This window comes from Pogona vitticeps, chromosome 3, assembly GCF_051106095.1.
Source record: "Pogona vitticeps strain Pit_001003342236 chromosome 3, PviZW2.1, whole genome shotgun sequence".
Taxonomy (NCBI): Eukaryota; Metazoa; Chordata; class Lepidosauria; order Squamata; family Agamidae; genus Pogona; species Pogona vitticeps.
Window position 1 is genome coordinate 123,597,438 of NC_135785.1, and position 22,007 is coordinate 123,619,444.

The 22,007-nt window shown below is 37.0% G+C and overlaps 1 protein-coding gene across 2 annotated transcripts in view; it reads right to left on the minus strand.

Moving 5' to 3' along the window:
* Positions 1-7,380: 7,380 nt before the first annotated feature.
* DGKH (diacylglycerol kinase eta) overlaps positions 7,381-22,007 on the minus strand; it is a 162,022-nt gene continuing 147,395 nt past the window's right edge. Inside the window, exon 30 of one of the 2 annotated variants that reach the window (XM_020804270.3) lies at positions 7,381-11,474. In XM_020804270.3, coding sequence (XP_020659929.3) covers positions 11,385-11,474 — 90 coding nt within the window. In that variant the 3' untranslated portion in view covers positions 7,381-11,384. The remainder of the gene's footprint in view (positions 11,475-22,007) is intronic. The other variant, XM_020804272.3, reaches the window with a different exon arrangement.

Sequence of the window (22,007 nt, forward strand, 5' to 3'; positions counted from 1 at the left end):
AATCCAACATTGCACTGGTAAAAACTCTGGAACTATCTTTCCCTCCCTTTTTCCCAGAGACCACTGTACCCCTCTGGAGACATAGCTATTTAATAGACATGGGGGAGGGAGACTGCAGTTGGAATTGCTCCCCTTCTGGGTTCCATGAGATTCCATCTGTCCACAGCATGTACCAGACTTTGAAATGATATGCACAAACACAAAGATGAATCCATCCAAGAACACACTGATGGCCTTGGAGCCCATGCAAGTAAGAATTAGGATGGACTGATGCAACTTTCTCTCTAATTTTCTGCCAGCAATGGGCGGAGCCCCCCCCGAACGGGCAGCAACATTGGCTGAGGGTGTGCAGCACTAATGCAGTGGTGCACAGTTGTGTAGCTCCGCAGCTTAGAGGAAACGTTGGCTTGGTAATATCTCCAGCTTTGCTGGACTTTACCACACATCCCCCGCAGCAGAGACAAGAGTATTTCAAAATAAAGAAAACCTAGCTCCAGACTGGAGACTCATCTGGTTTGTACATCTCCTGATCCTTATAGAACATAGAAGTAACTGGTTAGATGTACTATAACAAGACAGAAAGGGTGACAAGGGCGTAAGAACGTTGCATTTCAAAAGCCAAGTAAATTTAGAGAATTAAATTAGTTGGTAATGTTTTCTAGCTTCTTTTAAACATTAAACATTTTAAAGGTAATGTACTGTAAAGGTAATTACTTTTACAGGCATTTTGACAGGAACTTTCCAGACTCCATGCCATTCTCTGACCAATCCTAAGGCTTTTTTTTTTAAGTAATGGAAAATTAATGTTAACTGATGAGCTGTGCAATAGATACCATAAGTTACTTTTCAAATATTAAAACAAGGAATGAGAATATTTAAAACAGTATGGGAAATAAGAACAAATTACTTTGACTTTCTAAGCTCTGGTTAATCTTGTGATCTTACTGAAAATATTTTGTACAAAAAAGGAGTTTTGTTATGACTTCTGATTGAAATGCCTGTCTCTAGAAGTCCAACTAACTTCGCAGTTTCCTGCTGCAATAGATTACAAACCTCTTTCCAATGCAGCAACTGGGTTACGGGAAATTTGTAATCCAAAACATCTGGAAAGAAAGCGCCAAGGAGAGCCTTGTTTTGTATTTTGTTTGTGGTTTAAAAAATATTATAAAATTGTAATGTCAGAATTGACCTCTAGCAGGATTGCAGTTTTTTCTTGCATTTTTCTTGTATTGGGGAAAAAAAAGCAAGGTAACATACTATGCATGACATAATATGTCGCTTCTACTTCAGACCTGAGGTAATTAAGTGGTTGGAAAGTATAACAAAAGAAAAAAAATTCAAATGAAACTTTGCTACTTTTTTTATTTACGGGAGGGGGAAAAACATAATGAATAAAGAACTAATTGCAATTATATTAGGAGGAGCCCGTTAATGAAATTGCCCATCAGTGAAAATGAATGTTCTACCTAAAATTCTATTTTTCTTTCAGACAATTCCCATAATATTAAAACAGTCATTTTTTCCAAGAATTTAACAAGATAATCATGAGATTTGTGTGGCAAGATAAAAAAAACAAGAATTAAGATTAAAGCAATGCAAGATGCCAAACAAAGAGCAGCTTTTGGTCTGCCAGATTGGATATTGTATTATAGATCCTGTGTATTAGTCTGGATAAAAGAATGGATAACTTTAGATAATGACAGACTACTCAAGCTGGAAGGACATGATTTACAGTCAGGATGGCATGCTTTTCTATGGTACAAAAAAGATAAAGAGCAGAAAAGTTTCAACTCGCATATGATAAGAACAGCCCTACTAGGGACTTGGAAAAAGATTATCCAGCAGATTTATCAAAAAACGCCAGGCTGGGTATCACCTATAGAGGCCTTTATACAATCTAACCTAACCACAGAAATGATTTTTTAAAGATGTCAAGATCTATTAAAAATGATTGTGAGTTAAGGTCCAAAGAAGAGTTAGAAAAACAAAACATATATCCAGACTGGTGGTCCAGAGCACAACTGGAATGTAGGTACAGAAAAGATAAAATAGAGGGTTTTTATACAGAACAAACAATATTCGATAAACTTCTGCTGGGCTCAAATGATAATTAAGAAAATGTATGATTACTTGCTTGAACTTAAAATGCAAGACAAAATGGTCAAAGAATGTATGATTAGGTGGGCACAAAATATAGGACATAATATTGATATTGATCAATGGTTGCAAATATGGAAAAATAACATTAAGCTCTCAAAATTGAGAATATATACAAGATGTTTTATAGGTGGCCTATGACTCTGGAAAAGTTGTCAAAGATTTATACAGAGGTGCCAAATGTTTGTTGGAAGTGTGAAGCACATGAGAGAAGCCTTTACCATATGTGGTGGACATGTACAGTAGCGAAACAGTATTGGATAGCAGTACATACTCTGCTACAAAAAATACTGCTTTGTAATGTTCCACTAACCCCAGAACATTTTACTGAGACAATATAGATAAGAAAAATAACTACCTACTTATATATATAGTCCCCGTAGCCAGAATTCTTTATGCTAAGAATTGGAACAAATTGGAGTTACTGAAACAAGAGGAACTCATTCAGAAGATATGGGAAGCGGCAGAAATGGATATTTTTTTCAGAAGTGCTGCAAGACTGTCCAATACAAAAGGTAACTGAATGATGGGATTTATTATATAAATGGTTTCAGTTACCAGATAGTGCTTGAATAACATAGATATAAACTAAGATATAACTGTAAATTAAAACTTGGAGGGCAATCAAATTGTAGAAAAGCAGAAAGTTGATTTCATATTGCAACATGAATAGAGTGGACGACAGTACATTTTGTGTTCTTTTACCCCTCCTTTTCTTCTCCCATATCCCCTTTTACCTTCTGTACCCCTTACCTTATCCCAAGTTATCAATTTAAAAAAATGAAATTGCCCATCAATGGAAGGACGCTCAGGACTTGTCCTTGCAAAGATTTCAAAACAGATTATGGAGACTGGCTCTGATGGAAAAACTGACATATTGCATTAAACTCTATAGAGGTGAAATAAAACAAGATAAATTTATGAAAGTATGGAATCTCTTGTTGGCCTCTAGTGCAGGAGATCAAATGGAAAATGGGCTGAAATGCTGGTTAGTTTGAATAACTGTAGGGTTAGAAGTAGAACATTTAAAAATATTATTAGTATACTATAGGCAAGAAAATTATTGGAAGTGTAACTGTATTTATAGGTAATTATTACTTTTTCCTTTTTGTTATGTGACTAGAGGATAGTAACTTATTGATAAAAATAACCAAATTTGGTTTTAAAATAACATGTTGCTTCTGTGGACAGAGCAATTGAAATGATAATTATCCTCCCATGCTCTGCAACAAGTAATATGACCTCCTTTTTTCAAAATAATGTTTCATCCTCTACTTGCATAATTTTAAGTCCTTATTCCTACCACATCTTCATAGCATCTTTAAAAACTCATATTTCTTTTGCAATCCATTTTTACAAATATGTGCATAGATTAGAGCACAATAATAATAATAATAATAATAATAATAATAATAATAATAATAATAATAATAATAATAATAATAATAATAATAATAATAATAAGAAGAAGAAGAAGAAGAAGAAGTAGTAGTAGTAGTAGTAGTAGTAGTAGTAGTAGTAGTAGTAGTAGTAGTATTGTGGCACCTTCACAGACTTATTTCAGTGTGAGTTTTCATGGATTACAATCTGATTCTTCAAACACATGCAGTGCAATATGGTCAAATGGAATAAATACAGTATATTAGCCCTTAAGATGTCACAATACTTTCATTTATATTTTTATTATCTATGTTGAAATGGACTAACATGGCTACCTCTTTAATAAACATGTATTTAATACCTCTTTCATAAACATTTATTTAAATTATAAAATGAACTACTTGGTACAATTTATTATTTGGTACAGAATTCTACAATTCAGCTCAACCTAAATGCTTATATACCGTGTTTCCCTGAAAATAAGACAGGGTCTTATATTAATTTTTGCTCCAAAAACGTGCTAGGGCTTATTTTCAGGGGATGCTTTATTTTATAGTCATGTCATCTTCTGGTTGCTGCACAATGCTGCACAATGGTGGAAGGTGGGGTTTCACTTAACTAGGGCTTATTTTTGGGGTGGGGCTCATATTACGAGCATCCTGAAAAATCATAGTAGGGCTTCTTTTCAGGTTAGGTCTCATTTTCAGGGAAACAGGGTAAAGTTTTTTTTTTTAACTTTTTTAAAAAAAGTTTCAATGCCCTTAGTGCTTTCAATGCCCTTTCAACTTACAATAGTTCTGTATTATTACCAGAACAAAAGTAGGTACAACTGTCTAAGCCAGAACATTTTCCATCCATCAGAATAGTATCTCCAAATTGCCTGTCAAGTATGGGTTGTATAAGCATCAAAAAGGGATCCTGTTTTTCATCTGGTACCGATTTGCCTCGGGATATAATAGAATAATAGAAAAGTGAAGTTGGAAGGGGCCTACAAGGCCACTAAGTCCAACCCCCTGCTCAATGCAGGAATACAATTAAAGCATATCTGCCAGCTGATTATCCAAGTTTTTCTTGAATGCCTCCAGTGTTGGAGCACTCACCAACTCCCGAGGTAACTGGATAATGTTTTGTTTTTATAAAACACAAACAATTTCAGGGGCAGGGAAAAATTCTGCAAGGAGCAGCTTAGAGCTGCATATGATTTCCACTAGAGTACTAAAAGTGCTTTAAAAAAAAAAAAAGTTGGACCAACACAACACATTGTGTTGGTTCAACTTTGCAAATTGTGATAATACTGGAGATCCCGTCCCCCCAAATAAATCAGCCTATTTATCACTTAATGGCAAACACTGGATTAGTAGATATAAAACTTTAAGAATTATTATATTAAAATTATCTGTAATTCATTTCCAATTTTTTTACACACTAGTCATATAACTAATGTAAAACTGTTGCCAAGTTTACATTAATCTACAAAAGTAAATGAAGAAAAATAAGGAACGTCATCCCTGGCAAGACAGAATGCTAGAATAACCCCATCCACTGTGCCTAGTGACACTGGTGTATATCAGCAAGGAAGGCAAGGATGGGTGATATTTTTATTAGACTATTAAGAAAAATCACAAGCATAAGTTAGTTTTTCGCACGTGGTCAAAAAGCCAGCTTATTTTGTGGGTGTTTCTTTTCTGGCAGTCAAACTAAGGTGCCAAAATTATGCCTGTAATTTTTCATGGTCTAATAAAGGTATCATCCATCCTTGCCTTCCACTGTACAAGTAATACATGGGATTTTTTTGTTCTTTTTTGAGCAAGGAGTCTGTGCCACTTTGTCCTACAGAATTCAACCAGTAACATTGATACTCAAGGACAGACCAATCACCACAGTTCTCCCTGGGGTTCATTTTTTGCTGATGCTAGTGTAAAGAAGGTAAGAGGTACAGGCACGATAATTTTCTTTTATCCAATGGTAATGGAATATTCATTGCTTGTTTATTCTGCACAAACTCTTCCTTAAACAAAAACTAACCAGCAAAGTTCAACTTGGCGCTCTACTAACACTGGAGGTATATATTTCATCCTTTTGAAAGTTAAACATTTCTGTAGTAATTAACAAGAACCTCACTTGAATTCAACACCATTGGCAAGACAGGATATTACCGTCCTGTCTACTGCCCCTGGTGACATCAGCTTATTTGAGTAAGGAAGGCAAAGGCTAAGTGATATTCAAGTATTTATAGTATCCAACCCCAGTCTAAGGAAACTGAAGGTGCAACTAGATGGCCAAATTATCCCAGCGTGGATCAGGCTAGATTGTGCTAAACAGACAGTTTAAGTTGCCATATGGGGTGATCCTTGCATCCACTGTAAAGGATTGGGTGGTTTGAGGGCAGGAAACTACACCATACCTCAAGCAACCCTATCTGTCCTTTACTGCCCTTAAAGGGAAGGGGGAAAAATAACAAAAAAGATATCCCTCTCCTTGTCCCCTCCTCCACAGGGGAGTGGGGCAAGCTCTCAATTTTTAAAAATAACTTCTAAGTGGCATTCCAATGCTGTACAGTATTTTACACAAATTAACAGTTTAAGCCATCCACTTTGGTTCGATCCCGGCAATAACACATGCTGGAACTGAACCAAAATGGAACAATCCTATCCGCACCAAAAAAGAGCCCCTGACAGGGTTGGTTTGCAATTGCCCATGTGCTGTGTGGTCATCAGAAAAAAGAATGAACCAGCTTATCCCCAAACTGAGAGACAAATCCATGTCCAATTGTATCCTGTACAACTGCAACTAGAGTAGGTCCATTGAATCAGTGGTGATTTGGTGGGTCAACTGCAAGTTCCACTGATTCAATGGCTTACTCTAATTGTGATTTACTACTAGATTTCAGCCATTGTGCAGTTATTAGTATACAATACTCTAGGGCTGGTTCACTAAGGTATTTAATTTGGTTATATGAATAATTCTCTCTCATTGAAATCAATAGGATCTAGAAATGTTTCATTGGCTGGACTGCCAAGTATTCACAGAATGTATTTCTAATTAGAATATCACTCTTAAGCATTTTTGGAAATTCCTTGGATGTAGTATTAATATATTGCTCTACACTTGTCCTTAATCTATTAGGGTGAAATACACACCCACAACTCACACTTATCTATAATTATCAAAACTGTCAAGCATATTTTAATAAACTAAAAGTTATAGATTTTAAAAAGATGATAACCCTCAATAGTGCAATCATAAATACAAGAGCCAAAATCATTATTGATTCTGCCTTATCTTTGTGTCTAAACTGGCATTTACACACAATGGGATGAATCTAGTTTGCTAGACACAACTAGAAGAGAGAAATAAACTGATGAATTATTAAGTCAGTAGGTAAATCCCATTGATTCAGCCAATTTACTCTTTTTGACACTGTTAATTAAATCCAATAAACTCTGATTTTTAAAATTTTCAATATATATTTAAACAGGGTAAGGAACCTTTGGCTTTTACCACTAACCCTGCAGGTTACAGATTTTGTGATTACAAATCCAAAACATCTGAAATACCAAAGCTCCCCTATGTATTCCTCTTTTAGAACAATGACTTCCATATTCTACTACCCATCAATATATTTAAATGGCATACAGTCAGTGTTCAATTTGTCATTATGCTTACATAAATTATGTAGACACCTAATTTGGACTATGTGCAAGAGGGGAAATCTAAAGCAATTTCCATTAATATTCTGTTTTTTGTTTGTTTGCTTTTTAAAGCTGAAAGTGCCATCAATACATCATCATGGTCTGAATGAACATATTATGTCTTCCCTTTGTGTGTAAGATACCTTTAAAATTTTATATTTTGCATTTCAATTTTACTTTTCATTCAAAGAAGGCATGTATTTGAAAGGCAATACACACAATACTTTGAGCAGATAATGTTATAACAGATGAGTCCAAAGAATCAAAAATTTGTATTAATGCAGTATGTGGCAATTGTTCAGAGTCTTGCTTTAAAAGAAAAAGCACAAAAACCCACTATCTCTTCTCAGCCTTGTTTTACTTTGAACCCATTAACAGTAATTTATTTGCAAATGATCTATTTGCCATAAAACAAATCTTCCTAAATCTATGTGAAGGTAGAAATTGGGTATAGACTGTATACATCTCCTGGCATACAAATTCTTATCTTTGGCATGTGGTAGTTAACCACAGCATTATTTACTCGTATTTTTCAGTAGCTGAGAGACTTGCTTTTCTACTTGTCTAACTGTAGGCATACAAGACACCTTGGCCTACCCGCTACAAAACGTTTACTGAAACAAAGCTTGTCCGACCACTGGGTTCAAACCGATTTAGGTTTGTTAGGTACCCTAAAAACGGTTCCTTTATATAAGAACATTTTACCCTTGCCTTTAAAATTTTCCATCTTATTTTACTGATTTAATGAGTTTTGATTATAGAAAAGCTTTTACTCAGGCACGTTTTGATACGTTACCACTAGCCAGTTTATTAGGACGCTATACTCAAATTCCAGAGAGTTTGCTCTTGTGACCAAAAATCAGTGGAGAATTTGGCACATGTAGTGCTCTACTGTCCACCATTAGAGACCTATTGCGAAAGAGTTCTCAACCCTATTTTACAAAAACATTTTAGTAATTCTGAATAAGAAAAGCTTAAGATCCTACTTTCCAACAGAGACAAATTTGTCACTTTCTGAATGGCATGTTTATCTTTACATTGTTAAAAATGAAATCTGTTACCCCCGCCTCTATCAATTAAGTCAATACTTAAGTAACTGTATCTTTGGGGTTATTCCTCTCGTGATAAGTACTTGCTGCTGGCATTGGTTAATGTCTTCCATCTGCCTTTGCCCTGTCCTTAGATGTTAAAGCTTTGTGCCGTAATAGAAATCAACTTGATTTGATTCTGAATGGCTTTTAATACTGTATTGTATTATATTGTAATGGACTATATTATATTGTTTATATTGTTTTGTCTTATGTATGTTGCAATGGCCTGTGTGCCACACAATAAACTTATTTTGCTTGCTTTTCTACATGTCTAATTGCAGGAATACAGCTCCCCCTTCTTTAAAATGAATAAAAAAACTTTTCATGGGGTGGTGTGCACATCAGTGCTCCTATAGATCTGCTGGGGAAAAAAACCAACATTAAAAAAGTATAGAAAATCTTCGGCATTAGAAACCTGTTGCTGAAAATGGTGGGGTTTTTAAAGACTCTAGATTACTTTTACAAAGGACACCTACATATCTACCCTAAAATAAGGAACCCAATGAAAGTATATTCAAAAAAATGAGCAGCAACACCATAGCTGTGGATATCTGCTTAATAAGACGTTACTTTTTCAGTTAATATGTTAGATGTCATATTTAATTCCCAAATCCATCACTAGGTTTTGCCATCGCATTTGAGAGAATACTAGTTCTATCATTTGAAAAGTAGACAAGTTCCTTTTATAACTTACGGGACTTTAATGCATAAGAAACAGGGATGGGAATGAGCTGTTTGAGTCTGACTCAAGAAGCACCAGTGATTTGATTCAGGCTCGACTTGTGGTTGTTGTTTTTTTCAATGACTGGGACTTGACTTGTGATTTGGAACCAACTTTCTGACACACACACCTGCTCTTGCCATTGCCACACCACCTTCCAGGCCAGTGCAGACAGTGGGCCCAAAGATTCAGACTGGGACTTGGGATTCGTAGGGGAAGACTTGCCAACATATCTGATAAAAAATATTAATGATATTAACAGTTCTTAATTTACCCACATAAAACCAGAACATTATTAGTGTTTGCATTTTGCACCACAATTACAAACAATAAATAGCTATACTATCATGAAATCAACGGTTCATCAGTATGAAATGCCAGTGTCAAGTTCTTATATTTAAAAGCATATGTAACAAATAAAAAAATCTGTTCATATATTGTTAGTACCAATGCCAAAGGCAGTCAATTAAAAATCCTTATACTCTTAGTTCTGTTTTAATGGGGGTCCATCTAACTTAAGAAAACACACTTCCCTACTCTAAATGATAAATTACTGCCATAAATCTGCAGAGCAATCTCTACTGCCTAACCTTAATTACATTTTTTTGCAGATGTCATGATGGATTGATTACATTCAATGGAGATACGAATGCTGATTATGACTGCTTAAGCAAGAAGGTAACGATAGGCATATATTAAAAGAAGGTTGTTAGCCTTCTACTAGATACCGGTTGCATTCATTTGATAACAATAAGTCAAAATTCTGGAGAATCCAGAATTTCCCTCACTAACAAGGTGCTCATTATGTATTCTCTCAATTGCTCCTGCTTCTGATAAGCCAGTATTCTCCTGGATTTTGGCTTATTGCTATATGCAAATATGACCAACAACTTTATGTTTCTGAAAACCTTTCACTGCTACATGGTCTTTAGACATATGAGCCATATCAGTTCTGGATCTCTTATATGGCATTTCCCCTTTGTAAAGCTTAAAAGCTTCAGTATCACACCTTAAAAACTAAATTAAAATGTACTTAAAAAGTACATTTCATAATGTTTTAGAAAGGGAATGTTATAGTTAAATCAAACAAACATTTTTAAGCCGATTTCCTAGTCCACATTAATACATTTACTGATTTAAAAAGCCTCTGCACACTTTTCAGACAATATAGGTTTTTGAAGAAGGTAATGCATTTCTGTATTGAAAGAAGCCTCTGCTTACTGTATATAGAAAAGACATGTTTTGTGGTGATGTTACTTACTTCATCTTGTTTTTAACTTAACTAGTTTTATAAAAATTGCATAATCAAGCCCAGATAGTCACAAAATTGGTCCTTGTAAAATCTTCAATATGAAGGAATTTTAGGTTACTGTACACAATTAGATTGCTGTCTCTCAGTAAGCAAATACCCACTTCACTTCCACCACACTGTATTATGTTTTGAGGTTCAGACATTAGAGGTAAACTAGCACTTGCTGTAAGAGAGGTGATAAGAGATAAATATTGCATATTATATAGCATTAAAGGAAATATTCCAATAATCTCTTTGGAGCCATCTCATAATTTTTTGAGGTACCAGCATGTTAAAAAATACTTTGAAGCCAACTTGAAGCCAGAGCTCAGAATCTTTTCATCATATTTAGTATACATCCCTTGCAAGAGTGGGGTAGAGATATCCATAGTACATTACATGCTTAGGTAACATATATCATCAGAACAAATCTTCAAGCAACATGAGACACAGAGTAGTAATAAATTAAATCTTATTAAAACAGATATAAAAGTTCTTCAAGTGTGTAAAATACCAGATGTGTCATGCATCAAAAAGGACAGTTGAGGCAGCCAAACCATGCAGCCTCTGTGTTATATGCCATGGCTCCGGCCTTGTATTTTGGCCAGAAAGAGAAACAGAACAAGAGATCCCTGTGGTATTACTGTCACCTGAAAACCCATACAGCATCATGTAAGAGATTCCAGGTAAGCTTACACCTCAGGAATTTCTGAAACTCAATAGTATCATTTCATACAGTTATTTGCTGCTCCCCTGAGAAAAACATTATACATATGTTGATTACCCTTTTCAGGTAATACATAAGCTACCTAAGGAACGTTACCCAAATATACACACTAGAACTGCTCTTCACAATATACTTCACAGCATCTTTAGACACAGAAAACTTTTCAAGTTCTCATATCAGGCTCTTTTTACTAAACAACAGCCCGAACACAATACACTTGTCACCTACTGAAGCGCACTTATCCATGCAGTAACCTGCACAGAAGGCTGCATATCTCCACCGCTTTGCATAAGTAGTTTCTTCTTTAAGAGGGGTAGCAGTAACACTATACTTCAGAAAAAGGTGTGATCCTCCCAAGTTCTTTAATTCCCTGAAGAATTCGCTTCATATGACCCACCTTCGTTATCCCCAGATCCTACAAGAGAGGAGAATGGAAAGTTCATTTACAAAATACAACTATCCAGTAATTTTTAACCTTTAAATAGCCAGTTCAGAGGAAGATTTGAGGTGGTAGATGTCCAATATGACCTTCTCTGTACTGAAGGATAAAGTAATCAAAGCATACAAAATAGATGTTTCACCCAACCAGGAACACTCTGTGATTGTAATGTGATAAACAATGCAACGTACTGTACAGTGCTGTTTAACAAATCACTGGACCAGTGCCTGTTATTATCACTAATATTACACTGCAGTAATTTCTAAGATAATATGCATTTCAAGAAAAGTGGGATAGTTATTTATTTATTTATTTATTTGCAATATGGGAGAAACCTACTGATGACCAAATTTACATCCAAATATGTGATTTTGCAATGGTTCCTTCTACGTCCTCGTATAATAAATTCCCAAATCCTTGAGAGTTGTCGCAGCGTTGTCTGCCAGAACATGTTCTATTTGTCTTCTGTTTATGTGCCCATTTTTCTCTTTCATTATATGGTAGAAAAGATCTCTAATTAGCACATAGGACAACTTCCCTTCAGAGAACAATAGCTGAAGACAACTTCATATTTCATTAACAAAAATGTTTCGTACAAATCATCTCTCTGTGTCAAAACACAGAACCCAGGTTCAATGTATTTATTTTGTTGCTGAATATCCAAGACGGAACACTACTGCACACACTCAAAACCACTTATTTCAGAATGGTAAAATATTTTCACTACTGCAGAGATCACTATGAAGTAGCTATTATGTGACGTAAAGTAAGACATATACAATATCCCTAAAAAGCTGAAAGCTACTGAAGAGGGAGAATGTTTCCCTTGAAACATAAATAGCTATCCAGAACAAATCAAGAATGTGTATTATGAAATCTGTATCAAAACTCCTACTTTATTAGCACATTAAAACAAACTGTATCTTTTGGGAGGTTGAGTTAATTAATATCGTGCAAGCACTACCTAGTGAGAAGTCTATTGCATGACGGGTTGTACATTCAGCTGCATAACCAGTGGCAGAACAGACATCTCTTCAACACTGAGACATTCAAGGTACGCACAGAAAGTCCCTGCAAGATGCTGGTCAAAAGTTGCAGTGACATTACTTTAGAACTTAGGCTCAATTCACCAGTGCTGCTTTTCTTTAAAGAACTCTGAACAGCCTCTTTAATAAAATCTTTCATAACAGAAAGCAACAAACTACCGTATTTTTCTATGTATAAGATGCTCCATGTAGAAGGACCCCCCCAACTTTTCTAACCCAAAATGTCTTTCTTCGCAAGAAAGTGCTTCCCCCCTCCACTTTCTTGCGAGCAAAGTGCTTTTCCCCTCCACTTTCTTCGCAAAAAGTGGAGGGGCAAAGCAGGAATCAAAGTATTTTGATGATTCTTGCTTTCCCCTTCCACTTTCTTCCGAAGAAAGTGGAGGGGGAAAGCACTTTTCTCACAAAAAGGAAAGACTATTTAAAATTCCTTTGCATTTATAACAGGCAGGACAAAATAAAAGCCAAGAAAGATTTTTAAAATATCTTTTATCAATTTAAAAAAGTGGTCGAATCAGTGTCCCAATGTGTTTCATATTTAGATTTGTCACAGATTATGCATTTGTGTAAAATATGCCAGTTCAAACTTAAACACACATATCTCCAGACCATCATCATTCCTGAGACTCTACATTTTAAGCACAGGTGAAGTGTTCTTATCTTTGAACATTTCTTTATTTGGATTGCCTATTTTCCATATGGAAAGGAGTCGGGCCAAAAAACTTGTCCATACATGCTGTCATTGTCATATAGAGACATCATGCATGCTCCTCCTAGCTTGGTCATGGTGCATACCAGAGCTGATGGAATCACAATCCTCACCCGAATGATTATTTTAAAACAAGTGGGAACTACAACTAAATGCTGCTGTATACAGTCTTGCTATTCAGCCACTCATCCCCCCTTCCAATATACAGTGGTGCCCCGTATAGCGAGGTTAATCCGTTCCGGATTAACCCTCGCTATACGGAATCATCGCTAAACGGGTAGGGGAAAGGTACTGGAACGCATTAAACTTCGTTTAATGCGTTCCAATACCTTCGTTACTTACCCGTTCAGCGAGGATTCCAGGTGCTGGCAGCCATTTTCGCGCCTTCGCTAAGCGAGGGCAGGGCGCGAAAACGGCTGCCGGCAGCCATTTCCGGGCTTCCGGCAGCCATTTTGGAACCGCCGATCAGCTGTTCGGCGGCTCCAAAATGGCCGCCGCAATACCCGATCTTCGCAATGCGGGTTTTCCCCATTGCGAAGATCGGGTATGTTTCCGTATAGCGATCCCGAAAAAGGGATCGCTATACGGAAACATCGCTATACGGTGCACTCGTTAAGCGAGGCACCACTGTACTCCATTCCATCCTTCATTCCCATCTTCCCAGTCTTTCCTTTGCCTACATCCCAAGCTACTGAGGGCATTCAGTCCTCTTAAGATTTTATTTAAGTTTTTCCCTCCATCTACTGGAGGAAGTGCTTGGGATGTAGTAGATAAAAAGTTGTAAAGCCTCTGGAATAAAATAGGATGCAGAACCCTCACTCTCCCCAAAAACTCCCAAATGAAATGAAACCTAAATCTGGATTACAGTGCATGACAATAGCAATCCCTCCATTTCAGTATATGACAAACGAAAGGATAGAAAGAGCTACCCTTAAGTGAGTGATCTGTCTCCTGTAGTGTGACTCACAGTGGGGCATAGGACAGACATTGGTACCACATATATTCTATCACATCCCGCAGCTAACAACAGAATGCATGCTCTGTATTCAGTGTGATGGCTTACTTTTATAGGACTACTCTGAGACAAGTAGCAGTGGTTGACAAATAGCCAAAGGTATGCTTTAAAAAAGGAAATTGATTTTACTTCCCTTATCCAAGTATCAGGGTCTTAATTCTTCCTTGCATACATGAATGAATGGTAGAATACGAACCAAAGACATTTCTCTTAGTGTGATCTCCACAGTTTTGCCCCTGTTCCTTCCAAGCCATTGTTGCTGGCAGATACAATGAAAAACAGTGTGCCCCATAATCGCACCTCTCCTTTCTTCTTCTTTATTACCCCACTGGCATCCGGTTTTGAAACAAGAAGGGGAGGCCACCATTCTTGCTTCCTGTTTTGTGTTATTCCAACCCATGCCAGTCCTGCTGATATTTTTTAGATAATATATCCATCTAGTTTTCAGTCTTCTTCTACTCCTACAGATCCAACGTCACCACTGATGTATTTCTTTATTCCATTACCCATGTACTTGTCTCACAGTATGGCTACGCTTATCCATCTGTAAACAATCTCCATGAAGTTTAAAAACAAGAAAGATTTCAACTCAGAAAGAGAGATGTTCCTTCAAACCAAGAATAACATAGATCTTGAAAGTACCTGTGTTTATTATAAACCCTTTTATAAGGGAAGAAATGTAATTAACATTTATGACTTATATCAAGGCTATCTAAAAGACTATATTTTCCCAATCATGTCTGTCCAGATATTGAAATCTGCAGAAGATGCACTCCTCTTTGCCTTGCTACCCTCAGAGACATGTTTGAGAATGATTATTATAGAGCACCTTCTCTGGGACTGTTGCAGACCTAGACAATTTCTTTTCAAAGTATGTGAGACTTGCCCCACTCACCTTCATCTTTCTTCTGCCAAGAGGACCTTCAGCAATTGATTACATGCTAAATCAATTCATTTTTGCAATTGTTACTATAAATTTAATTAAGAAGTTTGAAAAAAAAATTTAAAGCCTTTTATGAACTGCTGGATAGCACAGTGGTTTAGGCATGTGGCACTGGAACAAGAGGTTGGGATTTTGATTCCACACTGTGTCTCCCTAATAGGAATTGGACTTGATGATCCATAGAGTCCTTTTGAGCCCGACAGTTACAACAACAACAATAATAAAAACTTTATGCAAAAAGTTCCATCGAGATAGAATCACTGCTAAACACAGTGTAAAAAATTAGTGAAGATATCAAAATGAAGTTGGTTGTTGTAGGTTTTTCGGGCCGTTTGGCTGTGTTCTGGAGGTTTTTCTTCCTAACGTTTCGCCAGTCTCTGTGGCCAGCATCTTCAGAACTCTGTCTGTGTTCTGGTGTAATTTGTGGGATAGTTGAGTATTTGTAGCTGCAGGATCAGCTTTTTGTCCTTTTCAGGAGATTGGGTGATTACCAGGGTGTTTTCTGTTATGGGTGTATTGTTGTGATAAGGGGAGAAATGATCTGTCACTGTGATTGATGGGTGTCGTTAGCTAGTCTTTTGTCTTCAGTGATCACCAGTCCTTGTGGCTGGGTAGAGTTCATTGACCTTTTTTGCAGGCTGTATTTATCACTGCGGGATTTGTTGAGTTTTAGACTTTCTTCTTTTTTGTTGAAGCTGTGCTGATATTTGTGGATTTCAATGGCTTCCCTGTGTAGTCTAACATAATGATTGCTGGTGTTGTCCTGTACTTCAGTATTTTGAAATAGAATTTCATGTCCAGCTTGCTCCAGGGCATGTTCAGCTACTGCCGATTTTTCCGGTTGTTTTAGTCTGCAGTGTCTTTCATGTTATTTGATTCTGCTGTGGATGTTGTGTTTTGTGGTCCCAGTATATAGCTGGCCACAACTGCACAGTACCCAGTATACTCCTGCAACGGTGAGGGGGTCCCTTTTGTCCTTTGCTGATCATAACATTTGTTGCATTTTTGTGGTGGGCCTGAATAATGTTTGTTGTTTGTGTTTTTCCAAAAGTTTCTCCATGCGTTCTATGACCCCTTTGATGTATGGCAGAAATACTTTATGTGTGGGTGACTGTTTTTCTTCTTCAGTTCAGTGTTGTTTGATGGCTCTTGTGATTTCATTGTTGGAATAGCTATTTGCCTATAGGGCCCAATTCAGATGGTTGAGTTTGGTGCTGAAAAATTGAGCTTCACAGTTCCAGTCCGTACGGTCTACTAGTGTTTTGATTATGCCTCTTTTTTGTTGTTGCTGGTGGTTGGAGTTTTTGTGCAGGTACCAGTCTGGGTGGGTGGGTTTTCTGTAGACTTTGTGTCCCAATAGGAGGTCATGTTTGTGTATGACCACGACATCTAAGAAAGGGAGTTGGCCCTCTATTTCTTTTTCCATGGTGAGTTGTATATTTGGGTGGATGAAATTTTGAATTGACAAATGGGCAGCTCTATCTATGCACCATGGCAAGATCCAAAAACCAGATGAAATATAATTTTAAAATGGCAATATTATAAAATCACTATCAAGTGAGGAAAATTATAAATACCTTGGAATACCAGAAGCAGACAACATCGTGCAGACAAAAGTTAAAGAACTGACAGAAAGGGAATATATCAAAAGACTCCAGAAAATCTTAAAATCGAAATTAACTGATGGAAATACAAGGAAAGCCATGAACACATGGGCAGTAATTAGATAGGTACCCAGCTGGAATAATAGATTGGACCCAAAATGAATTAGAAGAATTGGATTGAAAAACATGGAAGATAATAAACATGCAACATGCACTACATCCAAAAAGTGATGTGGACAGATTATATTTACCACAAAAAATGGACACCATGGATTATTGCAAATACAGCAGGTAGTAGAGGGGGGAAAAGAAGCCTAAATGATTATATTAGTACAAATAGAGAAAAATTAGTGACGGCAGTGAAAATGGAGAACATTTTGAAAACAACATAAACAAAGGCTCAATATGAGAAACAACTTGAAAATTGTTAGAAAAATAAACCACTACATAGACAACACCTGAGAAATATTGATGGAAAGCAGGATAATAATTCAACATGGCAAAGCTAAAACTAGGGACCATTAAGAAAGAAACCAAAAGCTTGATTTTTGCTGCATAAGAACAAGCACTCCAAACCAATGTGGTGAAAGCTAAGATCCAAGGAATTAGTGCTAACAGCAAATGTCAAGAAAAAGATGAAACTGTGTCACACCTCACCTGTGATTGTCCAAAAACTGCATAAACAAATTACAAAATGAGGCATGATCAAGCGGCATAATTAGAGCACTGGTCATTCTGCAAAAAATATAACCTGCCAGCCTCCAAAAACCCATGGGAACATCAGGTAGAGAAGGTGTCAGAAAGTCAAGATCTTGTGGGATTTCCGGATCCAAACAGATAGTCACGTCAAACATAACACACCAGACATAATATTAATAAAACTAATTATTAATATTAATATTTATAGAACAAAAAAAGTCTGGACCATTGACATTATGAAGAAAATTCACACCATATTATAACCAGTTACAGATCTCAGAAATCACACCATCAGAGCTACAAAAATGGCACTATTAGGAACGGCATACATACTGTACCAATATTTAACAGATATTTAGGGTTTTGGTTAAAACTTGTACTGTATCCGTTATATAATACCAGTAAATGTTTTTATAATTTAGATCGACTGTGCCCGGTGTTTTACAACAACAATAACAACAACACAACAATAACAACAATAATAAATAATAATAATTTTAAAAACTGTTTTAATTTTGTTTTACTCTTCATAACTTACTATGTTTTTATTTGTACTTGGTTTTTTATTAATCACATTTAAGCCAACTCCCAGTTCTAGGAGACAGATGAAATACAACTCAACTCAACTGATTAATCCCTAAAATGTAGAATGTTATGCTCCTGTGCACTGGATATTTTTAAAATCATGAATAATAATAATAATAATAATATAATATAATTTATTGTCATTGTAAGTATATACACAGTATATCATACAACGAAATTCACAGACACCCAGAGACCATACGTTCCAAAAGTTTACTGAATTTTAGCTTAGACAGTGATTTGCCCTAAATAATTTTTTCAAAGACCAACTTAATCTAGTATTAAATGCTACATTTCCTGTCTTTCCTCACTGTTTGCAGCCTCAAAAAAATTAGCAAATTCAATTTCTGGCATTTGAATCATTATCCCCCTCACTCCTTTTATGTTACCTCTGGTCTCTTGCCAAGGCTGTATTGCCTCCTTATGTTTATTTCTGTTCAGTACAATTGCTGAGCAATTTCCAGCCCCCTTTCCCACCTAGCTGAATAGCAGTGGCTGCAAATCCAGATGCTCTGGCATAGATGATTACATAAAGCTGAAGTGTGGTTGAGGAACGTAAAGACTTTAAAGAAGTTTGTGGGTAAACCATCTCCCACCAAGAGCACAATAATATTAACCTAATTCTCTTGCGGCATAGTGAGAGTGAATTACAGGTATATTACATGATCAAAAGAGAGAAAATAGTGGCTTAAATTCACTGCCTTTAAAAATACTTTAAAAGATGGAATTCAGGGCATATTTCTGCTAGTATGGAGCATCTCTTGAGCTAACAGGCCATTCTTCTGTCATCTGTTATTCTTGTCTTTCAACCTCTCTCCCCTGTACTACAAAAGAAAGGAATACAAATACGTGCACCTGCTTATATTCACAGTGAGGGTGCATTTTGGAAGAGATCTGGTAGACGGCGGAAAGCTTAGTCTCTCTGATTATCATCTATTAATCGCCCCCACAGCTGTACTGATTTTATGAGATAAATACAGAGTTCTAGCTGCACCCCCATCATAATGCCTGGTCCTACTTTTATTCTATAATTCTTTTAATTTTGTAATTTTGAATCCTTTGTGCAGAAGAATAAAGGCACTAGCCATTCAAAGACTTTTGAAAGACACTCGGAAACATAGCAGTTTAGAGGGAGCGTTGCTGCTATGGAATACCTATGAATATGATTTGCACGCTAATAAATTCCACAACCATCAGCTATTTTCTAGTTGACACAGCTAATGGGAGGATATGATACCAAGACTCTATTTTTAATAGCATTTTAGACAGAATTCCAAATACAAGGTTTAATGCACAAATACCTAGATAAACTGGACCTTGCATTCATCCCATACCATCTCTGTCTTTGGGTCAATACTGATCAGCCAGTACTGCTGCTAAAAAAAAGCAACTTCATCATCAGTGAACACACACAAGGTTTATGACTCCTTCACTTTAGAGGTCCAGTGAAAAACAGCAGGATTGATGCTGGTAAAGAACAGAAAAAACTGCCACCAGTGTATTTTGCAAAACCAGGAAGAATCACATCTACATCCACTGAATGTATAGCTGAAACCATTTGATATGACAGGTATTGCAGACCACAATGGTAAGTTTCTAAAACAACAGAGAACGTTGTGACATTTTAAACTAACACATTTGTTGGGCACAATGCATAATAAAACCTTGTAAGGAAGACTCCTATTGGTGCTTCTGTAACAGTCCATTGTGAAGAATGATCCAACATTTGTGGAGCTTCCATAGGGACAAATCTAGTACCTTCTTGTACAATTCCCCAAGGGAAATCTCTGCACTCTTCATCTATGCAACAGAGATCAGGAGGAGTTATAGTGGCAGAGCATTATCTTATGCTTCATGAACACTGCGTTGAATTCTATCCTTAATCTTTGAGGTGCCACAAAGTTCTCTGCTGGTTTTGTGTCAAAAGAATACACCTACCACTTAGGATTCCAAGTGTGCTGCAGATGATAAGAGTGATGGACGAGAGCTCTGGAGAACAGGGTTCAAATCCCTACTTGGCCATGGAAACTCACTGGGGGAGTGGAACAGGGAAAACCACTCATTACACATTTCACTTAATTTGAAAGCCCTATTAGGGTCACTGCTGGTTCTGACTTAAAGGCACAGAAAATTTTTCCAATAGTAATCTCTTACCCCTCAAAGAAAAAGAGGGATTCATATAGGGTAAATGCAGTTTAGGAAAAAAGTTTATATAAATTGTCATATCTTCATCACAAAAAAGGTAATAATGATCAAGTTAGCTAATGTATTGTTCTTGTTATATTCTGTCAAGTCACAACAGACTTACAGTGGTGCCTCGCTTAACGATGATAATCCATTCCAGGAAAATTGCCGTTAAGCGAAAACATCGTAAAGCGAAATAAAAAACCCCCATTGAGACGCATTGAAACCCGTTCAATGCGTTCCAATGGGGTAAAAACTCACCGTCCAGCGAAGATCCTCCATACGGCGGCCATTTTCGCTGCCTGTATAGCGAGGAATCTGTCTCTAAACACAGCGGGGAGCCATTTTAATTACCCCGTGGCCATTTTGAAACCGCCGATCAGCTGTTAGAAAAACATTGTTTTGCGAAGAATCGGTTCCCGAAGCATGGAACCGATCATCGCAAAGCGAAATTCCCCCATTTAGACCATCGTTTTGCAATCGCAACTGCGATCGCAAAAAGATCGTTGTAAAGAGGATTCGTCATAATGCGGAGCAATCGTAAAGCGAGGCACCACTGTATATGACCCTAATAAGACATTTAAAGTAAGCAAGGTATTTGAGGAGTGGCTTTACCAGTTCCACATACATACCCAGTGAGCTCTGATGTCAGAGCCAGGGAATGAAACTCAGGTGTCCTGAGTCCTAGTCCATTCCTTTATCTACTACACCACACTGGGTAAATTAATGGATTAGGGAATTGCAAACTGCCTTCTACACAACCCTTTTTGACACATTATTGTAAGTAATCTAGCAGGTACCTGTGTTAGTCTGTTACAGCAAAACCAGAAGTCATGTAGTAACTATAAGACTTTTTTTTATTTTTATGAGCTTTCATGTGTCCAAACATGTCTCTTTGTGCGAATGTATAAAACTGTTGACAATAGAGTTATGTGAAAAAGGAAGTACGTTCTCTTTGAATTCTATGGTTTTACATTTCAGGACATAATAAAAAGCACCTGGACCTTAGCAGGTCTGAAAATTAAGTAAATACAACCTCAGATGAACAACAACACATGAAATATTATACCATGTCATTATTTATTTTGCAAAACTAAAGCCAAAATGGAGAAACCATGTTTGAAAAATTAAGTAGCCCTTACTATTCAATAGGAATTAAGAGGCTAAGTAGCAGCCAGGTGCTGCTAACCAAACACCCTTAACTAGCTGATCATCAGAAAGTGTGACCACCTCTATAAAAGCCAAAGTTTTAGCAGTTTCCTGGTCTGGAGCATTCAGGTGTCTGTTAACACAACGTCAAGGAGGAAACACATCAGCAATAATGGTAGAAGACGAGTGAGGAAGATGATTCACAAGCAGAAAACAATCAAGACTAGGGGTGGGATATTCATATTCGTATCCCAGGGGAGACGGATACAAATATTGCCACCGCAGGTGGCTATGCTGATTGGACCCTCCCCTCTCCCAAACCAGGCCATCCACTTACAGCTCACAGTGCAGTGTGTACACCCATCACCATTTGTGCCACGCCAATCATGGAAATAGCCCAGTTGGGCCTACCCCACCTCTCTATGCTGCTGATCAATCTGATGGGCAGGCAGGGTGACTAGTCTCCCCAACCCTCTGCTGAGTGGTCAGCAGCACAGGGAGCTGGGGGAAGTCCCGGCCAGGCTACTTCCATGACTGGTGTGGTGCAATAAATGATGGCCACTTGTACCACACTGTGA